The 17403-nt window shown below is 52.7% G+C and overlaps 3 protein-coding genes across 10 annotated transcripts in view; all 3 read left to right on the top strand.

The window, feature by feature from the left end:
• The first annotated feature begins 478 nt into the window (after window positions 1-478).
• Window positions 479-2045, top strand: LOC131667079 (glutathione S-transferase-like). Of its 3 annotated transcripts, none has more exons than XM_058940273.1 (4): window positions 479-575; window positions 1173-1309; window positions 1380-1547; window positions 1613-2045. In XM_058940273.1, exons 2-4 carry the CDS (start codon window positions 1177-1179, stop codon window positions 1918-1920), a joined length of 609 nt encoding a protein of 202 aa, XP_058796256.1. In that variant the 5' UTR covers window positions 479-575; window positions 1173-1176; the 3' UTR covers window positions 1921-2045. The 3 variants fall into 3 exon arrangements, with proteins under 3 accessions (XP_058796256.1, XP_058796255.1, XP_058796257.1); XM_058940272.1 differs by lacking the exon at window positions 479-575 and adding an exon at window positions 802-907; XM_058940274.1 differs by lacking the exon at window positions 479-575 and adding an exon at window positions 888-1025.
• Window positions 2046-2279: 234 nt separating this feature from the next.
• On the top strand, window positions 2280-3364 carry LOC131667167 (steroid receptor RNA activator 1-like). The gene is made up of 3 exons (XM_058940418.1): window positions 2280-2483; window positions 2564-3043; window positions 3115-3364. The coding sequence occupies exons 1-3, from the start codon at window positions 2465-2467 to the stop codon at window positions 3246-3248; spliced, it is 633 nt and encodes a 210-aa protein (XP_058796401.1). The 5' UTR covers window positions 2280-2464; the 3' UTR covers window positions 3249-3364.
• A 1734-nt stretch (window positions 3365-5098) lies between these two features.
• LOC131667266 (neuronal acetylcholine receptor subunit alpha-7) overlaps window positions 5099-17403 on the top strand; it is a 60993-nt gene continuing 48688 nt past the window's right edge. For all 6 annotated transcript variants that reach the window (XM_058940589.1, XM_058940588.1, XM_058940587.1 and 3 more), the window contains exons 1-3: window positions 5099-5345; window positions 5695-6305; window positions 6389-6484. In XM_058940589.1, coding sequence (XP_058796572.1) covers window positions 6218-6305; window positions 6389-6484 — 184 coding nt within the window. In that variant the 5' untranslated portion in view covers window positions 5099-5345; window positions 5695-6217. The remainder of the gene's footprint in view (window positions 5346-5694; window positions 6306-6388; window positions 6485-17403) is intronic.

Below are 17403 nucleotides of genomic sequence, written 5' to 3'. Positions count from 1 at the left end.
TTTTTCGTTAATTTTGTGATTTTAGGTGTACGACTACAATATGTAATTGTTTTTATAATTGTTAAAATGAATCAACATAAAAGTACGTTTTTTATATAGTATGATCTGAAATTTGATTGTATTTAGTTATGTATTACTTTTAATTTGGAAAATAATTTTTTTCGATAGCAAACATTTAATCATTTCAATGCAAACACATTTCAAAAAAGTATTATTAATTCTATACTATTATTATTGTATTATTCGGTTTTAACTTATATATAAGACTTTCATTTGAAATTAGCTGTATTTCAAAAGCTGTATTTGATTTGAATAAATAAGTTTCAATCTAATTGCATTGCCTAATTTTTATCGGTTAAATGATTGATAAAAATCCTTTACATTTAAAAACAGCTACGCAAGAAGTACAAAAATTTGATTCACGATCGTGCCTCCTTGCTAATCTCGCAAATGGCAATCTTACAGGCAGTCTCACTCACGATTCCATGCTGTTCCCTATACCATTTCGTCGTCGCCTGTCGTTAAGAGCGGATATCGTCTAGCATTTGCAAGATTGTTACTTGCCATTGACATTGGTAAGTTTTTGTGTATTTTATTTATGCAATTAACGATTCTCGTAAGGTCAAAACGACGTTAAAACATAAAGTAAATTACAACCAATTAATTTTGCATAACAATCGAGCTTTACGATCGAGCATTCGAAGAACAGTGCCTTGCTCGCCATACTATTGCCGGTAAGGCTGATAAACTTTGCTGGCCAGAAATGCGTGTTTAGTAAACTTTGCGCCAGTGTGCCTATGCCCACAATGAAGCGAATCGCATTTACGCTTCGATAACTTTGATTGAATCTTTAGTAAACGTGCTTGCTCTAGTTATTTCTTTCTCAATAAATATGTAATTTGAAGAAGTTAAGTATTATTATTCAAAATCCATTAAAGTTTATTTAAACTTGCGTCAAAAATTATAGTTGATTTTTGCCATATAAGTGTTATGTGTATGCGCTAAATTCGTCACCATTATCATGGGTAAATGAAATCTGGTTGATAAGATTAACAAACAGCAAATAGTAACTTTTTTTCGTTTTTCTTATCTAAAAGAAAAAAGTTTTGAAAGTTTAATGGGAAAGACGAATTACGGGTAGATATGAAAAATATTTGAATTTTCTTTTTCAGAAAAATGACAGCATACAAATTTACGTACTTCAATGCCAAGGCCCTTGGCGAATCTATCAGGATGCTTTTCCACTACGGAGGCGTCGAATTCGTCGATGATCGCGTTAATTTTGAAGATTGGCCTAAAATCAAGCCATGTGATTTATCAATAATTATTTTAAGAAGCCTTAATTTTGTGATTAATTTAATATTAATTTGATATTTCAGCCACTCCATTTGGGCAGCTTCCTGTGCTCGAAGTAGACGGCAAAAAAGTTGTTCAGTCCTCGGCAATCGCAAGATATCTGGCTAAAAAGTTTGGCCTTGCTGGCAAAGACGACTGGGAGGCGCTGCAAATCGATTCTACCGTCGAAACCATCCACGACCTTCGTACAAGTAAGGCTCTGAAGAAAAACGTACGTGCCTTTCAAAATTAAAACAAAAAAATTTGTTTTCCCTAGAAATCGCTGCCCACTACTACGAGAACAACGCGGAGTCGAAGGCTGAGAAGTTGAAGATAGCCAAAGAAATGGTTCCCTTTTACGTGAACAAACTCGATGAGCAGGTGAAAAAGAACGGTGGTTACTTTGTTGGCGGCAAGCTCAGCTGGGCCGAATTCGTGTTCGTTGGTCTTCTGGAGTATCTGAATTACACACAGGGTTGCGATATCATTGCTAAGGCGGAAAATCTGAAGGCGTTAAGAGATACGGTCCTGGCGATACCTTCTATCAAGACTTGGGTGGCTAAGCGTCCCAAAACTGAGTTTTAATTTGTAATCAAAGTCCATCATTCCGTAAAGTTTTCTTTTATTTTGCTTTTGGCATTTTATGAAATGATGAAACGCATTGTACTTTCATGAATATAATCCTTATAAAAAAATCATTGCATTAAACAAATGTTGACAAACAAAATAATTGAAGTGTAACATAATTATTTCACAAATTTTCGCGCGCAACAGAATTTAAATCGGTAGCTAAGTTATAGGCTGTTCTCTTTTCTATAAAGCTGTTGTGTCATAGACATGAAAAGTTATCTAGATTGCGATCTCGCATGTACAGAATATATAAAGATTCAACAGTATGTACCTTATCTATATTTTTAGTGTTTGACAATGACACAGGTGGCAAATGAAACAAGACTCAACAGTGTACAGTATCAACACGTCTATAAATATTGTTTTTGAATAAACGAACAATATTCATTTGAATATCGCAAGTAGATTTTTAATATTGTAATTGTTAACTTGAAAGCCTTGCGAAATATAATGCATAGAACTTGTAATTCTTTATGCTTTTAATATCACCATACATAATATGGAAGATAAGCCAGAAGGTAAACAATGTAACAGGTTATAACTATCATAGCTAATTTGTTTTTAATTAAAAAAATGATTAACATTGTATATTTTACAGAAGTGATATCCACACAAAAAAAATTACAATCATCGCATGACCCTGGATGGAATGATCCACCAAGCTGGGCATTTACTCCATCCCCAACAGCTACCAGTGGAACACCAACAAAAAGACTATTAAATAAAAGAGTGGCATTTCCTTTAAACTCTAAGCCAGAAACCGCAAGCACATTGTTACATCAAACTATACCACCTGTAGGCTTACCACCACCAACTAACATTGGTAGTTTGACAACAGCACCTCATAAGCCTTTTGTGGCACCTACCAATGCTCAAATTGGAGATTCAACCTCAAATTGGGAGATGAGTAAAGAAGATGCTTTGAAGAATACTCTAGAGAATCTACGCTGCCTGACTAAAGAGCTGGAGGCAAGTAAAACTGAAGAAATTGAAAGGAGATTAGAAAGGATGGAATCAATGTGGAATGAAGATAAGCTCAATAATGATGTGCACAAAAAAGTATTAGAAATATCTCAAGGTATGTTTAATAATGCTGCTCTTTGTCCATTGTTTGTTTGGATTAGCTTTGATGATTATACATATTTGCAGCTTTAAAGGACAACGATGCAGAGAAAGCCGATCAACTGCATGTCTCTCTTATGATGAATAATGCTTCAATGTGTAGTTCCTGGATACCCGGCTTGAGACAATTAATAACAGAATTGAAAAGTATGGTGAAGTAACGTGATATGATTGTAGAAAATTATAATTTTTGTAAAAACGAATTTAATTTATGTAACTATTTTGTGATTAATACGCTGTTATCGAGTGAATAGGGACTAAATAACAAAATACTATTTATTTGAATAGAAAAATCTGTCCATTAATGTAACCGTAGCATATCTGTTGTCGATAAACGTTAAGTTGTCGCGGCATAAACCATGCCCGTGGTTAGTAAAAAGCCTCGCGTAGGGACTGACTTTATCACACTTCCGATGATCGCCAGCAGGTGGAGGCGTGCGTTCAACGGCTCATCGTGGAATCTCGATGGAAAAGCTTATCTTTTCTAGAGCGTGAACGTGTTCCCGGCAAGGATGAGGTTTGTTTTTCTCTCTCTCTCTTTCTCTTTCATTAAAAAAGAGGAAATATTAACGTGCGATAAGCATGTTTCTGGCCGCTTTGAACTGCCTTCCACGAAAAATTAATTTTTTCTCCCTCTCGGCTTCTCTCCTCCCATGGCCTCTCAACTTTTCTCTTTAATCTTTTTAATGACGTTTCCTTTTTTTCTTATACTTTAATTCACCGAATAAAAAACAGAAAAAGGAAAAAAAGCAATGTTTGCGAAGAAAGAGACTTTCTTTTTTTCGTCGTACATTGAAGTGTCCCATGGGAATATTGGCTGCGCTCTCTCTCTCGCTCTCTCTTTCTCGAGCAAAGGCGATTATTCGCAATGCGATTGCAGCCAGTCAATATTATCCATTAGCGTTCGCCTCGATGTTTTTCAAATCGAGGACGTGCAAGGCTTAAGTAGACGCTGGCGCTGCCGAGGGACAAGGCGGAATATGTCAGGCAGGGGCTTTAGAGCTTTGCTGCTTTTTTTTTTCAAGAAAATAAAAAAAATGGAAGCAAGATGGTTTTGCATCGAGCGTCAGTAAAAAGATCCGATAAAAGTCAACGAGTACTGTCGTACAATCGCGAGGTACAGATGTAGAGGCTGGGGGGCTAACTTATGGCCCTGCACACAATTCGCGTGCGACCGATAATATCGCTCACCGTCAACTTTATTGGACGACGGCGAAAAGCTGCAATGCTCGCCGTGTATCGGAAATTCCAGCGGCACCTTGTAACTTTCCGAGAAACGAGCGAATTAAGTTGAGCCGTCGGAGATGGAAGAAACGGCTCATTTGGTCGACAACGGATAACGATAAGAATCTTGGTTCCAGCACGCGAAGAAGGAGAGAACAGACAAATAAGAAAAAGTCCAACGGAGCCATTCCCCGCGCTAATCAATGCAGCGAGGCAGCGATTCAGCTGTCGTGCAGAAGGGAAAAGCAGTAGGAAGGATAGTCGGCGCGTACGTGCAGTCCCCGAGAAGCGATCGTGCGAGATAGAGAGAGAGAGAGAGAGAGAGAGAGAGAGAGAGAGAGAGAGAGAGAGAGAGAGAGAGAGGAGCAGAAAAAAGGCATCAACGATGAAAATCTGCCCCCGGTGCGTGGGGCAGAAGTGGAGCTTGGCTGGATAGTAGCAACAGGCACCGAGCGAGCGAGCTACTAGCCCATAGACCCAGTGAACGAGCGGAGCTTGCACGTGGGGGGAGTGCTGTTGCTCTGTTGCTCTGGCCGATATTGATCCGCGTGGGGTAGAGAGAAGAGAGAGAGAGAGAGAGAGAGAGAGAGAGCGCAAGAGAGGCTGGTATAGGTCCGGCACGGCAGCGCGAGGCGGAGCGACGCGAGCCTGGGAGCCTGGGCATGTGAGAGAGAGAGAGCAGGCTGGTGGGGGTGCTGCTGCTACCCTGGCGCTGCTGGCGGCGGGTGTCATAATGGAATGAGCGAGAGAGGGAGTGCACGAGGAGGCTGTGAGTCAGTCCCGTGGCCGCTGCCGCACCGGCTGAGGCACTGTGCGCATCTCTCTCTTTCTGTCTGTCTGTCTGCGTGTGGTTCGACCACCGAAACAACGCTCCTTTCTTTCTCTCCCTCTCTCTCTCTCGCTTTCTTTCTCACTCGCTCTCTCGCGTTTTCCATTCCTTATTTCTTCTGCTCTTTCCCCGATGTGCGCTAAGAACGGGCCGCGTGCAACAGTCGACTCGGCGCGAGCCGCGGTACCCGAGCTGCTGCCACCAGGTTAGTATAAGTATTCCCTCCTGTTGCGTTTGCGTTGCTACTGCTGCCACCGTTACTGGCTTGCTCGCGGCCCGTTATCAACAAGTACCCCCCTCCCCCCTCTAGCCTTCTCTTTTGGTCGACCGAATGACTTTGTCGCTTGGTCAGAGCTGGTGTCCAGCCGACGCGAGGAGCGGCGAATGTCCGCTAGCCAGGTTTACGCCCCTTGTGGTGTCCGATCGCGCTGGTGACCCCCATGGTAGCGGCGGCAGCGAAGCGACCGGAGAGAGCGAGCGCGCGCAGCGCGAGGAACGAGCAATCGATTGATCCGACGGCGTGTGCGTGTGCCGCGCGGCTGCTGTGGTTGCAGGAGGCGGCAGCGGCTGAGCGGCGGCGGCGGCGGCAGCGGCGGCGAAGCAACAATCACCGGAGCGCCGGGGGCCACGTCAGTGCGCGGGCGCGCGCTCGACACCCACAGTAAGCTGCAACGACGACGACTGCGAGGAAGAGGAGCTGGCGGCGCGCAGGACGAGAGCTGGCTGCGAGCGGGATGCGTCTCTGTCGCGGTCGCTTCGCCCTTGTCGCTGAGCAGCCTTGAGTGAGAAGCCAGTGCGCGACCAGGAGCTAACGAACGAATCGAGCGACCGACGAGCGAACCTTGTGAGATGACGGCCAAATCGGGAGGCTGCTAATCGACGTCTCTTCTCTCTCTCTCTCTCTCTCTCTCTCTCTCTCTCTCTCTCCTCTGTCTGTCCTGTCCTCTTTATCTTTCTCTCTCTCTCCTTCTCTCTATCTCTCTCTTTTTCTCTCGCTCTGTCTTTCCTATCATCGCGGCGACGGAAGTCGCAGGAGTCCGAGAGATATCCATCGGTAGAGAGAGATATACTCGTTCTATGAGCAGCTCGATGCTCAGTAGTGGCAAGCGCGAGTGCAGCAGCAGCGGCAAGCAGGACGTGGTGGTGGCGACGACGCGAGAAAGTAGTGAGTGAGAGCGTACACAAGGATGCGGCGAGCCACAGTCAGAAGGGCTCGATCCACGACTGCTGCATCGATATTCCACGCAGGACGCACGACAGTCTGGCCTGGCCACGCCAATCTGCAAACATGCTTCGTTGCCGCTGCTGCCTACGCGGCTCTACTTCTCGTCGTGCTGCCCCAAGGTGAGTACGAAGCGATCGCGAATAATCCATCAACCATCGGGATAATCCGGTCACTCGTTAAAACCGACCTGAAATCCCCCCCCCCCCCCTCCTGCCCCCACACACATCAATGTCGCGCGCGCGTTATTATTATTAGTCGAGCCAAAGTCGACACGTGCGAGATGGGAGGCGCGCTCGCTCACGTCGCGCCGACATGATTAGCCAGCGCGACTATCGAAACGAGCGACGGATACGTCCATTTGTACATTTTTTCTTTTAACTTTTTTTATTTTATGGCCGCGCGCCCATCGGTTCCACCTCATTGATTTCTCGAGCGCGAGTTTCGGCTGGACGCACGGGCCGTTCGCTCCGACGCGATTCGAACAGCGACCTGGCGTCGTTTATTGCCGAGATCGATTGCAGTCGCGCGCGGTTTTTCTCTCTCTCTCTCTCTCTCTCTCTTCGAATTAGGATGTGCCGACGGGACGCGCGGGTTCGTTGATCTGCGCTGCGCACGACTGGATATTCGGCGACGCGACGATTGTGATTGAATTACGAAGCTGACGACACAGCTTTGCTGCATGCGTGAAAGGGGGAGGGGGAGAGAGAAAAGCGGCTTTCGGTCAATACTCAAGGGCAGCGGGGAGATGCACGGGAGAAGATTTGCCTCGAGAAATCGCCAAAAATAGCGCGACGCCAGTTTTGAGTGGCAGCCTCCCGCCCACCACTTCGATCCCTACGTAACTTGGAGCGCTAAGCTCTGCGCCTCGCCGACTCGGACCAGAAGAGTTTTCGTTCGCAGCTTGCTTTCCATCTCGACCCCTTGTTTTCCAGAAAAGCGCGAAAAGCCACGCCGAAGAGAAGAAGAAACGACACAGCAGCGAACGAAAGAGGCTCGGAAGAAGTTGGCCTCATCGGAGCTGCTCTCTTTCTCTCTTTCTCTTTCTCTCTGTCGGCTGGTTCGCAATAAAGGCCAGGAATATTGCGCGTCAGTTAGCGCCTCGATTGCGGACCGCCGCGCGGATGTAAACGAGCTTACAAGCCTTATAACCAAAGCGAGCCTCCGGCTGCTCTGACTCGGTTGCCCCGGCGCACCGAAATTGCTCTCTTTCTCCTGCCCCCGCAAAACAATCGTCGAGCCCGAGCTCCGGTTGTGGTTTTTTGTTTTTCTTTTTTTTTTCTTTGCCTGTGTTTTGCCTGTTCGCTCGGTATTTGACGCGGGCCAATCCCGTGATTCCACCGAGCTGACTTCCAGCTGTGGATTCCAGCTTCGGATCGCGTAATTATTTATATGGCCGAGAGATTTCCGCGTGGCGACGGTATTGAACCGCCGACCGGCGATCGCGCGCTCGCGCCGATCCGCGAGCGGACCGCGAGTGGACCGCCGTGGCTGTCTCGCTCGCTTGGCTGCGAGAGCCGAGGGGAGATTTTTCCAGCTTAGTAGGCCGATCACAGCGTCGGCGCCGCGCGCGCGCTTATAAATATAGCCGCGCGCGTCGCCTGTGCAGCGACGCTCACGCACTTGGACTAACCTTCTAGGCCTTTATAAATAAAACCGTCGGGCGTGCGGCGACTGATAACGGCGCGATGCGCAATCGATAAGCTCGCAGTTTCGCGCTTTTCGACTGTGGCTGCCGCCTGCCGCTCGCAGACTTAGATATTGAGTATCGGCTAACCAAGTAGAGCATGAAATTTCAGATATTTCAGCAATTAAATTCATTGCTGTTTTGTCGCGGGCGCGCGCCTGCTCTAGATGAGCTCGTGAAACTTAACCTCCGCGGAGCCGCTTTCCATTCCGCAGCGGCCGTACAAAGGCCGGCCAGTTTAATTTATTTAATTGTTCGAACATGGCGAGCCGCCCGTGCGCGCGTTAATTCATCGGACCAAAGTTAGCTGCCGGACGCTGCGCAAACATTTGGCGTCCGCGTCAAGGGGGCTTTCCAGAATTTCACTGCGGCGCGCTTCGGTAACGGGCCGCCCTGTCCTCCGAGTTTCTTCTTGGCGCGAGCGAGCCGCGATCGAACGAAAGACGAAGCACCCGCACTGGGCCAAGTGGCTTCGATGACGAGTGCGCCGTCCGCGCTCGCCAGCTGCTGAGTCGGCGAGGGTTTCCAATTTCTCGCCGCTTCGCGCCGCGGGACCGCGCCAACGGAGACAAAGAAGAAAACGGGGAAAATGGTCGGCGAGCGAAGGCGAGAGGCCGCGGCTGTCCGCGATCCTCACGGACGACCCGACGAAGCGGCGCTTATTTGCCCGGCAAACACGCCGCGCTCCCCGTGGAACATCCTCGTCGATCTCATTTCGGCGATGTCGTTCCTGCTCTCTGCTTTCTCTTTTCTGCCTCTCTCCCCTTTTTCGCGAGTTTCAAAGAGCCGCTCGATTGCGCTCTCAGAACGAACTGGAGACGCGCGTCGAGGGTGTGCGATTACTTTCCACTCTCGTCACCCTCGCGAGCACAACGCTCTCGTGCCGTGAAACGGGCGCGCCGACGCTCGATTGGCCGCCAACGTTTAATCCGCGCTGTACCCTTCATTTATACGAAGCTGCATTCCGCTAGACGGCCGCGGTCATTAATTTTGTGGCTCGTAATTCTGGATGATAATGTACCTCGTAAAAAGTCGTATTTACCGAGACATAATTTTCGTGATTCTGTTCTTCGGCGGGGGTCAAAGTTTTTCTTCTTGCGGGATAGATGAAAATGTAGGCAGGAAGCAGAGTCAAGAGTCGAACTTCACAAGTCAATATTTTTCTTGGCGTTTCCGCTTGCAATCTTATTAGGCACCGAGTGAAAAATCTCACCTTGGTAAACGTGTTTACCGAGAGCATTCTCGTAGAACCAACTGGAACAACAACAAACTGCTTAGACACGAGGAAGGCCGTAAAGGAAAGAGCGGCTCGTAACTCTTCGCGAGGAATATCCGCGGACAAGAGTGTATTTACCGTAACTTTTGCAAGTGTTATCGGGGCAACAAAATGAATTTACCTTGTACAAGCCACGCCGCGGAATGAAATGCGGAAAATAAAGGCGTCGCGACGAACATAGCGAGCCGCGAAAAGAATGACGACGGACACGGAAGGTCGCGTGGTAATGTGAGTCGTAGATCGAATTAGCCGAGCTTGGGCGAATCAATTGAACGAGTCGCTCGAAAAATCGAGAGAGCCAGGCCGTGTGGTTTTTCCGCGGGCATCGGGGAAGTTGCGCGCAGCGAAAACGTTGTTACGCGTTTAGCTTTGTTTCGGCGGCTGGCCGGGAGAAAACACGCGGTGAAAACTTTCCACCGGGACGTCGGCTCCGAGTCGATCCGGATGGGTACGCGGCGCCACGGGGCAGGATGCGAGGGCATTCGACGGGGGCGCGTTCGCGAGCAAACCGGTGCCTGTCTCGCCGGCGAGTCGAGCGGCGAAGATCGAAGAAGCTCGAGTCTTGCGTTTCCGTGAACAAGTGCAGTAAAAAACTGCCGTTACGAGAGCGAGAACCTGCGGTTGCATATTAGGGTCAATCTCTCTCTCTCTCTCTCTCTCTCTCTCTCTCTCTCTCTCGTTTCGTTCTCGGTCGAGCCAATATTTGACCTTTCGAGTACAAACATACGCGGAAATTCGCAACACCAATATTGCCTGAAATTTCCGGAGCAAACACACGCGCGCTCGTAAGGAGAGGGTTGTCGGCCGAGCGCGCGGCGCTACACTTTCGAGCCCTCCACGTCGCTCGTGTCTGACGGACAATTCGGTAATCGAGCGCGTCGCCTTGCAGCGTCGCCCGTCGGAATTGATAACCGACGAACGGTCTCTTTCGAGTTGCCTAATCGACGGCGCATCGCCGGTCCGCGAAAGCGATCTCTTCGACGGGGGACCACCGAGGCGCAGGCGAAAGGTAACCGTCGCAGCGAGCAACGTTTCGCTAAACCGAGCGAAAAGAGGGAGCTGCCACTTGGCTGCCCCTCCCCCGGCCGTCGGCAAAGACGCTCGAGCGTAATTAAACTCGGCGATTCTAAATACGTATTTTGTTTCTTGGAAGGCGAGCGAGCGAGACTGGCCGGGTGAAAATCGCGGAAAGCTAATTTCCAGCGCTCCGGGCCGTGCCGTGAAAAATTCATACGCGCGTAACGAGCATTTTAGGCTCGACCTCGAAACGAAAAGACGAAGAAGAAGTGGTCCTTAGCAACACACGCTGCCGTTGGCTTTTGTGCTGCCAAGAAAACGAAGCGCCGCGCGCCGCGCGCCGCGCGCCCCGCTCCACCCGCCGGCCAAATTAGGTCCGCGGGCGTTCTCTAATTACCCCTCAGACGCGGGGCATCATCTCGCGCTCGCGAGCACGGGTCGAGGCCGCCGCCGAGCCAGCCGAGGAGCGGCTCTCTTTCTCTCGCGTACGCCACAGGTGTGCCTTTCCTTCGAATCGCGGAATTGGGTCGCGAGCGGGGAGAGAAAAAGAGATCGCGCGGCCGGACAACACAATCGACGATTGTTCGCCGCGCGCGTGCTGCCCGCGCCCGCCTGCTTGTACGCGCTCCCCCGCCCCCATTCTCGGCGTCGCCGGCGCGGTTTTATTAGCGGTGCCATTGTGGCGAGGCTATAATGGTTTAGACACCGGCGCCCACTGTGTTTGTCGTTCATTTTTTTCCAGCTTTGGAATTTTCAATTAAGAGCTGCAACAAGGACAAGCCCGCGCGCATTGTCCCTGCGCCGAACAATCATTCGCTCGATTTTATTACACGCTCGCTGCCCTTTTTTTTTCTTTTAACCCGGGCTTTTTAACGAGAGCTTGTCGCATTTCAATCTCGCGATGAATGCCTCGCGAGTGACGATTCGATCTCGCGAGAGATTTTTCGCGCGATCGAGTGAAACGATTTCTTTTTTTTAACGGTCGGAGAGGTTTCGCGTTGCGGGCGTATTGCTCGATGACCTACATAATACTTTGGCAATCAGAAAATTTGCAAAAAAGAGAGAGAGAGAGAGAGAGAAAAGTAGCGAGGGCGTCGCACTATTGCACGGATAAAGGCAAATAGGACGTTAGCGGATAAAAAAGTGAGCGCTGTCGTCCGAGCAGGAGGCGGGAAACGAAAAAAAAATAGAGCTGGCGGATGAACAACAATCGGCAAGTAATTCCAGGCTCAACCCAATTCTCCCTTGGGCTGTCGATAAATTGCATCGGCGCGCCGGCTCGCGCGAAGTTTTCAGCGGCGCGCTTTAATTGCGCGAAGGTCGCCCCCACTGACGATGCCGGGCGCAGAGGCCGATGCTTATCGGACGGACGTGTCTTTTCCCGAGCGCCCGGCCTTTTTGTTTTTTCGTTTCGAGCGGCACACACGCGGCGATTAATTAACGGAGACACGGGTCTTGCAGTTGCGCGCGCGAGTCCGACGAATTTTCCGAGTCTCGTTTGGGACAGAGCCGCGATTCGCGTCACGTATTCACGAGCGCGATTAATTTAGCGCGCGCCGGCGTCGCTGCGATCGCTTCCATTTTCTTTTTCTCTCTCTCGTTCTCTCGTCGCGCTCGTTGAAAAATCAGCGATTTTCGCTTACACACGCGGGCAGGCTTCGCCGCATCGATATCCGATTATTTATCGCGCCTATCGATCACTTCGCCTTCTACCCTAGAAGCCATGGAGAAAGAATAAAAACATTGAAAATTCACGAAAAACAATCTTTTCGGGTGGCTTCTTTATTGTTCCGGCGAATCACACCGTTTTTTCGTCACCCCCGCCCCTGTCTCTATCTCTTTCTCGTTCTTTTTTATTTTTATTTTTTGCGCAAATGAATGGGTTGCCCGAAAGCAAACGCGTTACGGTCCGATAAATGCAGGGCGCGAGAGAATTCGGCCGATTCATGCTTCATCCAGGATTGCGTGTTGTCGCGTTCGTCCGACAAGCGCTCCACGAGAGGAGAGAGCGCGGGCACGGAAAAAAGCGTAGCCCAGTGATGAAGGCGTATAACAAGTCGGACGGACGTTGCGCAGCTAATCGTCGCTTGACCGGCTAACCGTCGCACTCGACGTAATCGCAGGACCAACAGCCCGAGCTGGAAAGTGGAAAGGGTTATTACGGGGAGTGGAAAGCGAAGCGACGAGGGTGGGTGGCGCTAGATCGTCGGAACAATGGGGGCTCGACAATTAAAATAATTTATCGAGGCGGGAAGGCCTGACTGTGAAGGGCCGCGCGAGAGCGAGGGGCATTCTCCGGCTGGTCTGAATAGGCGTCGTCTTGGCCAGCGAAAAAGCTCATCAATAGCCTCTGGTCGGCGAGCGGCAGTACAAACACGCCGCGCGGCGACGAGAGCCGGGTCTATTGTTCGAGTGGCTCGCGTCGCTTTCAGCGGAGAGCAGCGCCGGCAGCGCGGCATCGATCCACGGAACAAAGCGCTCGCCTGCGGGGCCAACTCCTCCGGTGCAGATCACCACTTGGTCTGGCTGATTTCGTTTCGCGGACGCAACGATGCCACTTTGAGGCGAGCCCGCCCCGCACTTGTCCTCGCGCTTCGGCTCGATCGCGTCGCCGGCGAGGAGAGCAGACGCGAAATTAATAAGTCGCCACCTGCGCTTTTTCGCGCGCGCGAAGCAACAGCTTTCGCGCGTTAGTTTGGCGTCGGCTGGATGATCGATCGATGAGCTGCCGTCGAGCAAAAACTTGTTCTCTCTCCCTCTCTCTCGGCGCGGTCCTGGCCCGCGGGAGCAACGCCAGTCAATCTTTTGTGTGCAAACTAACGGCGTCAGAGCCGAAGCCGAGTCGACGATTGATCGAGCCGATTTTGCGAAACGAAGCCGCTCGCGAGACGCGTCGTTACACGAGCTTCGGATCTGCCGTAGTTATCGCCGACGCAGCCTGCGTGAAATCCCAGTTTGCCGACGAGTGATCGTTCGGCGCGCGTATCTCCCATCTTCCGCGCGGCGTCGTACCTCTTTCCTGCGCGGACGCCGCGACACGGACAGACCGGCGAAGGAAAAGCGATCGGGAGCGGGGTGGGGGAGGGGGAGGGGGGGCAAAAACGCCGATAGCGGAGTGTCCCGTGATCGCGCTGACCTGCTCGCTGGCCCGCTCGCCACGGCGAGGTTGTCATGGCGACGCAAGCTCGCCAGCGAGCGCATAGCTGCCTGACCAGATGAGGAGCAACGCTCATGGAGATTTACGCGCGCGCGATTGATACTCGCGCATTATCGCCCGCGTGCGCGCGCCACTTTGCCGGTCAGCGCGAGAAACCAGCTCTCGTTCACTCACTCTCTCTCTCTCTCTCTCTCTCTCTCTCTCTTCCTCTCGTTCTTGCAACGCGCCACCGCATGGGACGAGAAAGCAGATCTCGCCAATCGAATCGTCAGCTCTGTTCTCCTTGCCAAAGCCCCCCCCCCTCCCATCTCGATCCTTTCAAGTTATACGTCGTGTTATATCCGTAGAAATTGAGACTTATTACCCAGCGAGAGGAAGGAAGAGAAAGCAATCGGCCCTTCCGTCGCCGCTCGCCGAGGCCAGAGAAAAGTGCAGTTGATCCCCGCGCTCGGGGCGCCTTCGCACGTGGCACGGCTCCAAGCGCTCGGCCCGTTGAAAAAAAATAAGATAAAAGAGCAAATCGAGCGATAGAGAGACAAGACTCGGCGTAGCGCGGACACGAGAGTGCGTAAGGTCGATAGCGCACGCTCGCCCTTCGCCTGACGGCCGCAGCGGGCGAGCGACGCCTGTTGCTATGGCGACCGTCCGGGAGTCTCTCTCTCACTCCGGCTCTGTAGGCCAGCGGACCAAATCGAACCTCGTTATCTCCCACCTCCGCGCCCTCGCTCTTTGCCGAGACGGCCCTTAATCCTCGCCCCCGGCGTGCCCCGTACGCGCGAGCACCGAACGGCGCGAGGAGGCACGCGCCGCTCGAATTTCCCCCTGGCCCCTCTTCTATCTCGACCAGACTGCTTGCCGCCACGTCGCGGCAGGATAAATCAGAGCGTCCTCTCTCTCTCTCTCTCTCTCGCTCGCGGCGAAACGAAGACGATTCGTCAATCCCTCGAGGCGCGATGAATCGCCCCAGTGTCGCGCTCGGTGGGCTCCGCAGAGAGGCGTCGACTGGAAAAGCATACACGCGCGCGCGCGCGCACACGGGCTGACGACGGGGGGAGGTAGTGTAAACGCGCTCGGCCGGACCCTCCAGCCCGCACACTTTGCATGCTAATGTCGCCCGAGCCTATATCGCTCAATTCAGCCCGTCCGAGCGCGCTGCCGCGAGCCTCTTTGTTAGCCCTCGTCGCCAGCGCCATCCAAAGGATGCTCTTTTTCGGCCGCTCTCTATCGAGTGCTCTTTGCTCGCCAGACCCTATCTCCCGGCGAGCCAGGACGCTCTTCCGCGCGACTGCAAACCCACACTCGCGCAGTGCAATTAGCGCGCGCGCTAATCTAATAAGGCGAGGGCAGCCCGCCGGACCATCGATCTTCGTGCGGCCTGCGGAGGCCGTGAATTTCCCGGTCGATTAGGACTTTGAATTACGACCGTGATTGCGAAAAAAATCAGCGCGACTTCCAGCCGACTCCCAAGCTCGGGAACGAAGACGCAGTCGGCTGGCGCTAATCGTGCGCGACCGGCACCTTCCTCGGTGCCGAGCGAGTCCGCGTCGCCGCCGAACGAGTCCAACCTCGCCGATCGCGCGCGCGAAAATGTCCTCATTAGCGAACTCGGTTGACCCGGCGACCAACTTTGTCAAACTACCAACTTGAACAAAAACACATTATCCGGCGACCGAAGCGCCACCGAAGCTTGGGGAGAGGGCCGAGGCGGGGGCAGTCGAAAGAAATTTGCCGGAGAGCCAACTTGAACGCGCGAGCTTCTTCCTCTTTCCGGCGTTGCTCGAGAACTCAACTTTGCGCTTGGCGCGGGCGAGTCAACACCGCTGCCGCTGCAATTATTGCTCGCCGTCTCTTCGAGATTCGTTTGCACCCGGGGCAAATTGAAAGCTGCGTCGGCTTCATTTTTTCTTTCCTTTCGCAAGCTCGTTGTTTGGGTTTCCACCGAGCGCGGAGAGGTCGCGCGCTCGCGCCTTGTTATCTTTGGTTTTCCGCGCAAATTTCGCCGTGGCCGTAGCTCCCGCTCGTGTGCAACTCGGCTGGTAAGTGCATACTCCCGACTCGCGAAGAAACGATAAGAAAAATAAATACAACGCTCGCGAGCGGCGGACAAAGAAAGCCAGGCGGATCTGTCCCGAAGCGGCGAGTACGAACACGCGGCGGTCGTCACCGATGACAGCTCGTCGGCGCGAGGGTTCGATCGAATCGGGCCACCCCGCGCACTGCGACGCTGCTGGAATAATGCGCCCCGACTCTTCTGGCGCCGAAGAAACCTTTTGTGCGCGACTTCTCAAAGCCGCGCACAGCGAGCGCACCGCGAGAAACTCCCCCCTCCCCCACCCCACGGCCAAAACTTGCGCATCTGGCAATTACTCGATCGGCGCGCGCACCTGCATCCGAGACGCGCCGCCCGCTAATTGAAACGCAAACAATAAACGCCTCCCGTCGTGGCGCGCACTGGCGGATGAATACCACTCCGCGGCGCGGCTAATCGGCCGGCACCCGCATGAGCGATCCCATCTTCAAAGCCACCCGGGCCACCGCGCGCACAGCTCGGCTCTCCGCTGTCGCGTTTTTCCGCCTCCCGCTCGCCGTCCGTTCCTCTTTCGAGGCCAGCGACGACTTGGCTCTGCCTTCCGTGTCGAGCTATTTCTCGTGATTCGTATCGCAGCAGCTCGAGTACCCAGTCGCGTACACCTTCGCGACGAGACGGCAACGCTCGTACTCGCCTCTTATTTTCCGATCGCTTCGCCGAGTACGACTGCGAGTCGACCGAAAATAACCGTCGCACGGAATCTCGCGCACCCAACGAGGCGCGCAACGCTGTCAATTTCTGTTCGTCTCGCGAGCCTGCGAGACTACGCGATCGCGCCGCGCAGCCCCGATAACGGAGAAGGGAGGGCGCGGACGCAGCTGGCGGGCGTAGGCGGCTCGCGCGGTTCGCCCCGAGCTGCTCGATGATTTCGGACGGCGAGCGCTTGGTAGACCGCGCGTGACAAATGCTTCTTCGGGGAAGCCCTGTGGGAACGCGATCGAGCGTTGCTCTCCGTCGGACGCCTACGCCGCTAGCCGCTCGGAAGCAGGCGCGATTTGGCGAGCGACAGCGCGGGTTAACGGGGCCGGCGCGGCTCGAGAGACAAAGACGACGAGAGCGCCGCGGCTGCACCGGGGCCGCCGTCGAGTCTCCGAGGAGAGCCTCGTTACGAGCGCGCGAGCACGATATCTTGGGCGCGCGGCGCGATACGTCGGCAAACGAGTTTGGCCATCAAGCTCTGCCCCCCCCCCCCCCCCCCCCCAGCCGCCATGGATATTCATGAGGCCGGCGTGCGCTTGCGCCGCGTTCCGCTACTCAGGCGGGCCTAACGTTCGACCAGCCGAGGGGAGGTCAAGGATGTTTGCCCGTCGCAGCTTTCCGCGCGACGCCCAACGAGCCGTGGTCTTTATCTCCTTCCGGCTTGCTCGCCTAATTGCCGCTCGGGAATCGACTCTGCGCCGCGACCGCGACCTCTCCTTCCTCGGTCACGCGCCTTTTCTCACGCCCGAGAGCCGCCGGTTCGCCTCGACTTCCCCATACATCTTAATTCCGTCCGCGGGAATCCCGTGAAAGCTTTTTCCGCCCGGGTTTTCTTTCTTCTCTTTTCTAAATTATTAATAAACTCATGAATTGTTAATGCAATCTGGCGAGTTGCACTCCTCGGTTAATTACGTGCGCGTTGAATACCCTGAAGCAAGGAGAGGCTCTATGAAGCGCGGCGTAATTCTGGCTTACGCCCGTCGTCGAGGCTCGTGTTTTTTCTTTTCGTCGCGGCTAATGCAAACCTATGGTAAGCGCGCTCGATCGCGACGCCGATCCCGAACGAAATGGAAAGGCGCGCGGCTTTGCCGAAAACGAGCGAGACCCCGATCGTTG

Source organism: Phymastichus coffea, unplaced genomic scaffold (assembly GCF_024137745.1).
Source record: "Phymastichus coffea isolate CEN01 unplaced genomic scaffold, Cenicafe_Pcof_1.1 PCOF00063, whole genome shotgun sequence".
In the NCBI taxonomy this organism is placed as follows: Eukaryota; Metazoa; Arthropoda; class Insecta; order Hymenoptera; family Eulophidae; genus Phymastichus; species Phymastichus coffea.
Note: the sequence above shows the minus strand (reverse complement) of the source record. Positions and strands in the feature narration are given on the sequence as shown.

Coding starts and splice junctions, on each gene's coding strand:
- LOC131667167 (XM_058940418.1), top strand. Junction 3,044..3,114: donor AGTATTAGAAATATCTCAAG/GTATGTTTAATA, acceptor ACATATTTGCAG/CTTTAAAGGACAACGATGCA.
- LOC131667079 (XM_058940273.1), top strand. CDS start 1,177: ATGACAGCATACAAATTTACGTACTTCAATGCCAAGGCCCTTGGCGAA. Junction 1,310..1,379: donor TTGGCCTAAAATCAAGCCAT/GTGATTTATCAA, acceptor TTGATATTTCAG/CCACTCCATTTGGGCAGCTT. Junction 1,548..1,612: donor CATCCACGACCTTCGTACAA/GTAAGGCTCTGA, acceptor TGTTTTCCCTAG/AAATCGCTGCCCACTACTAC.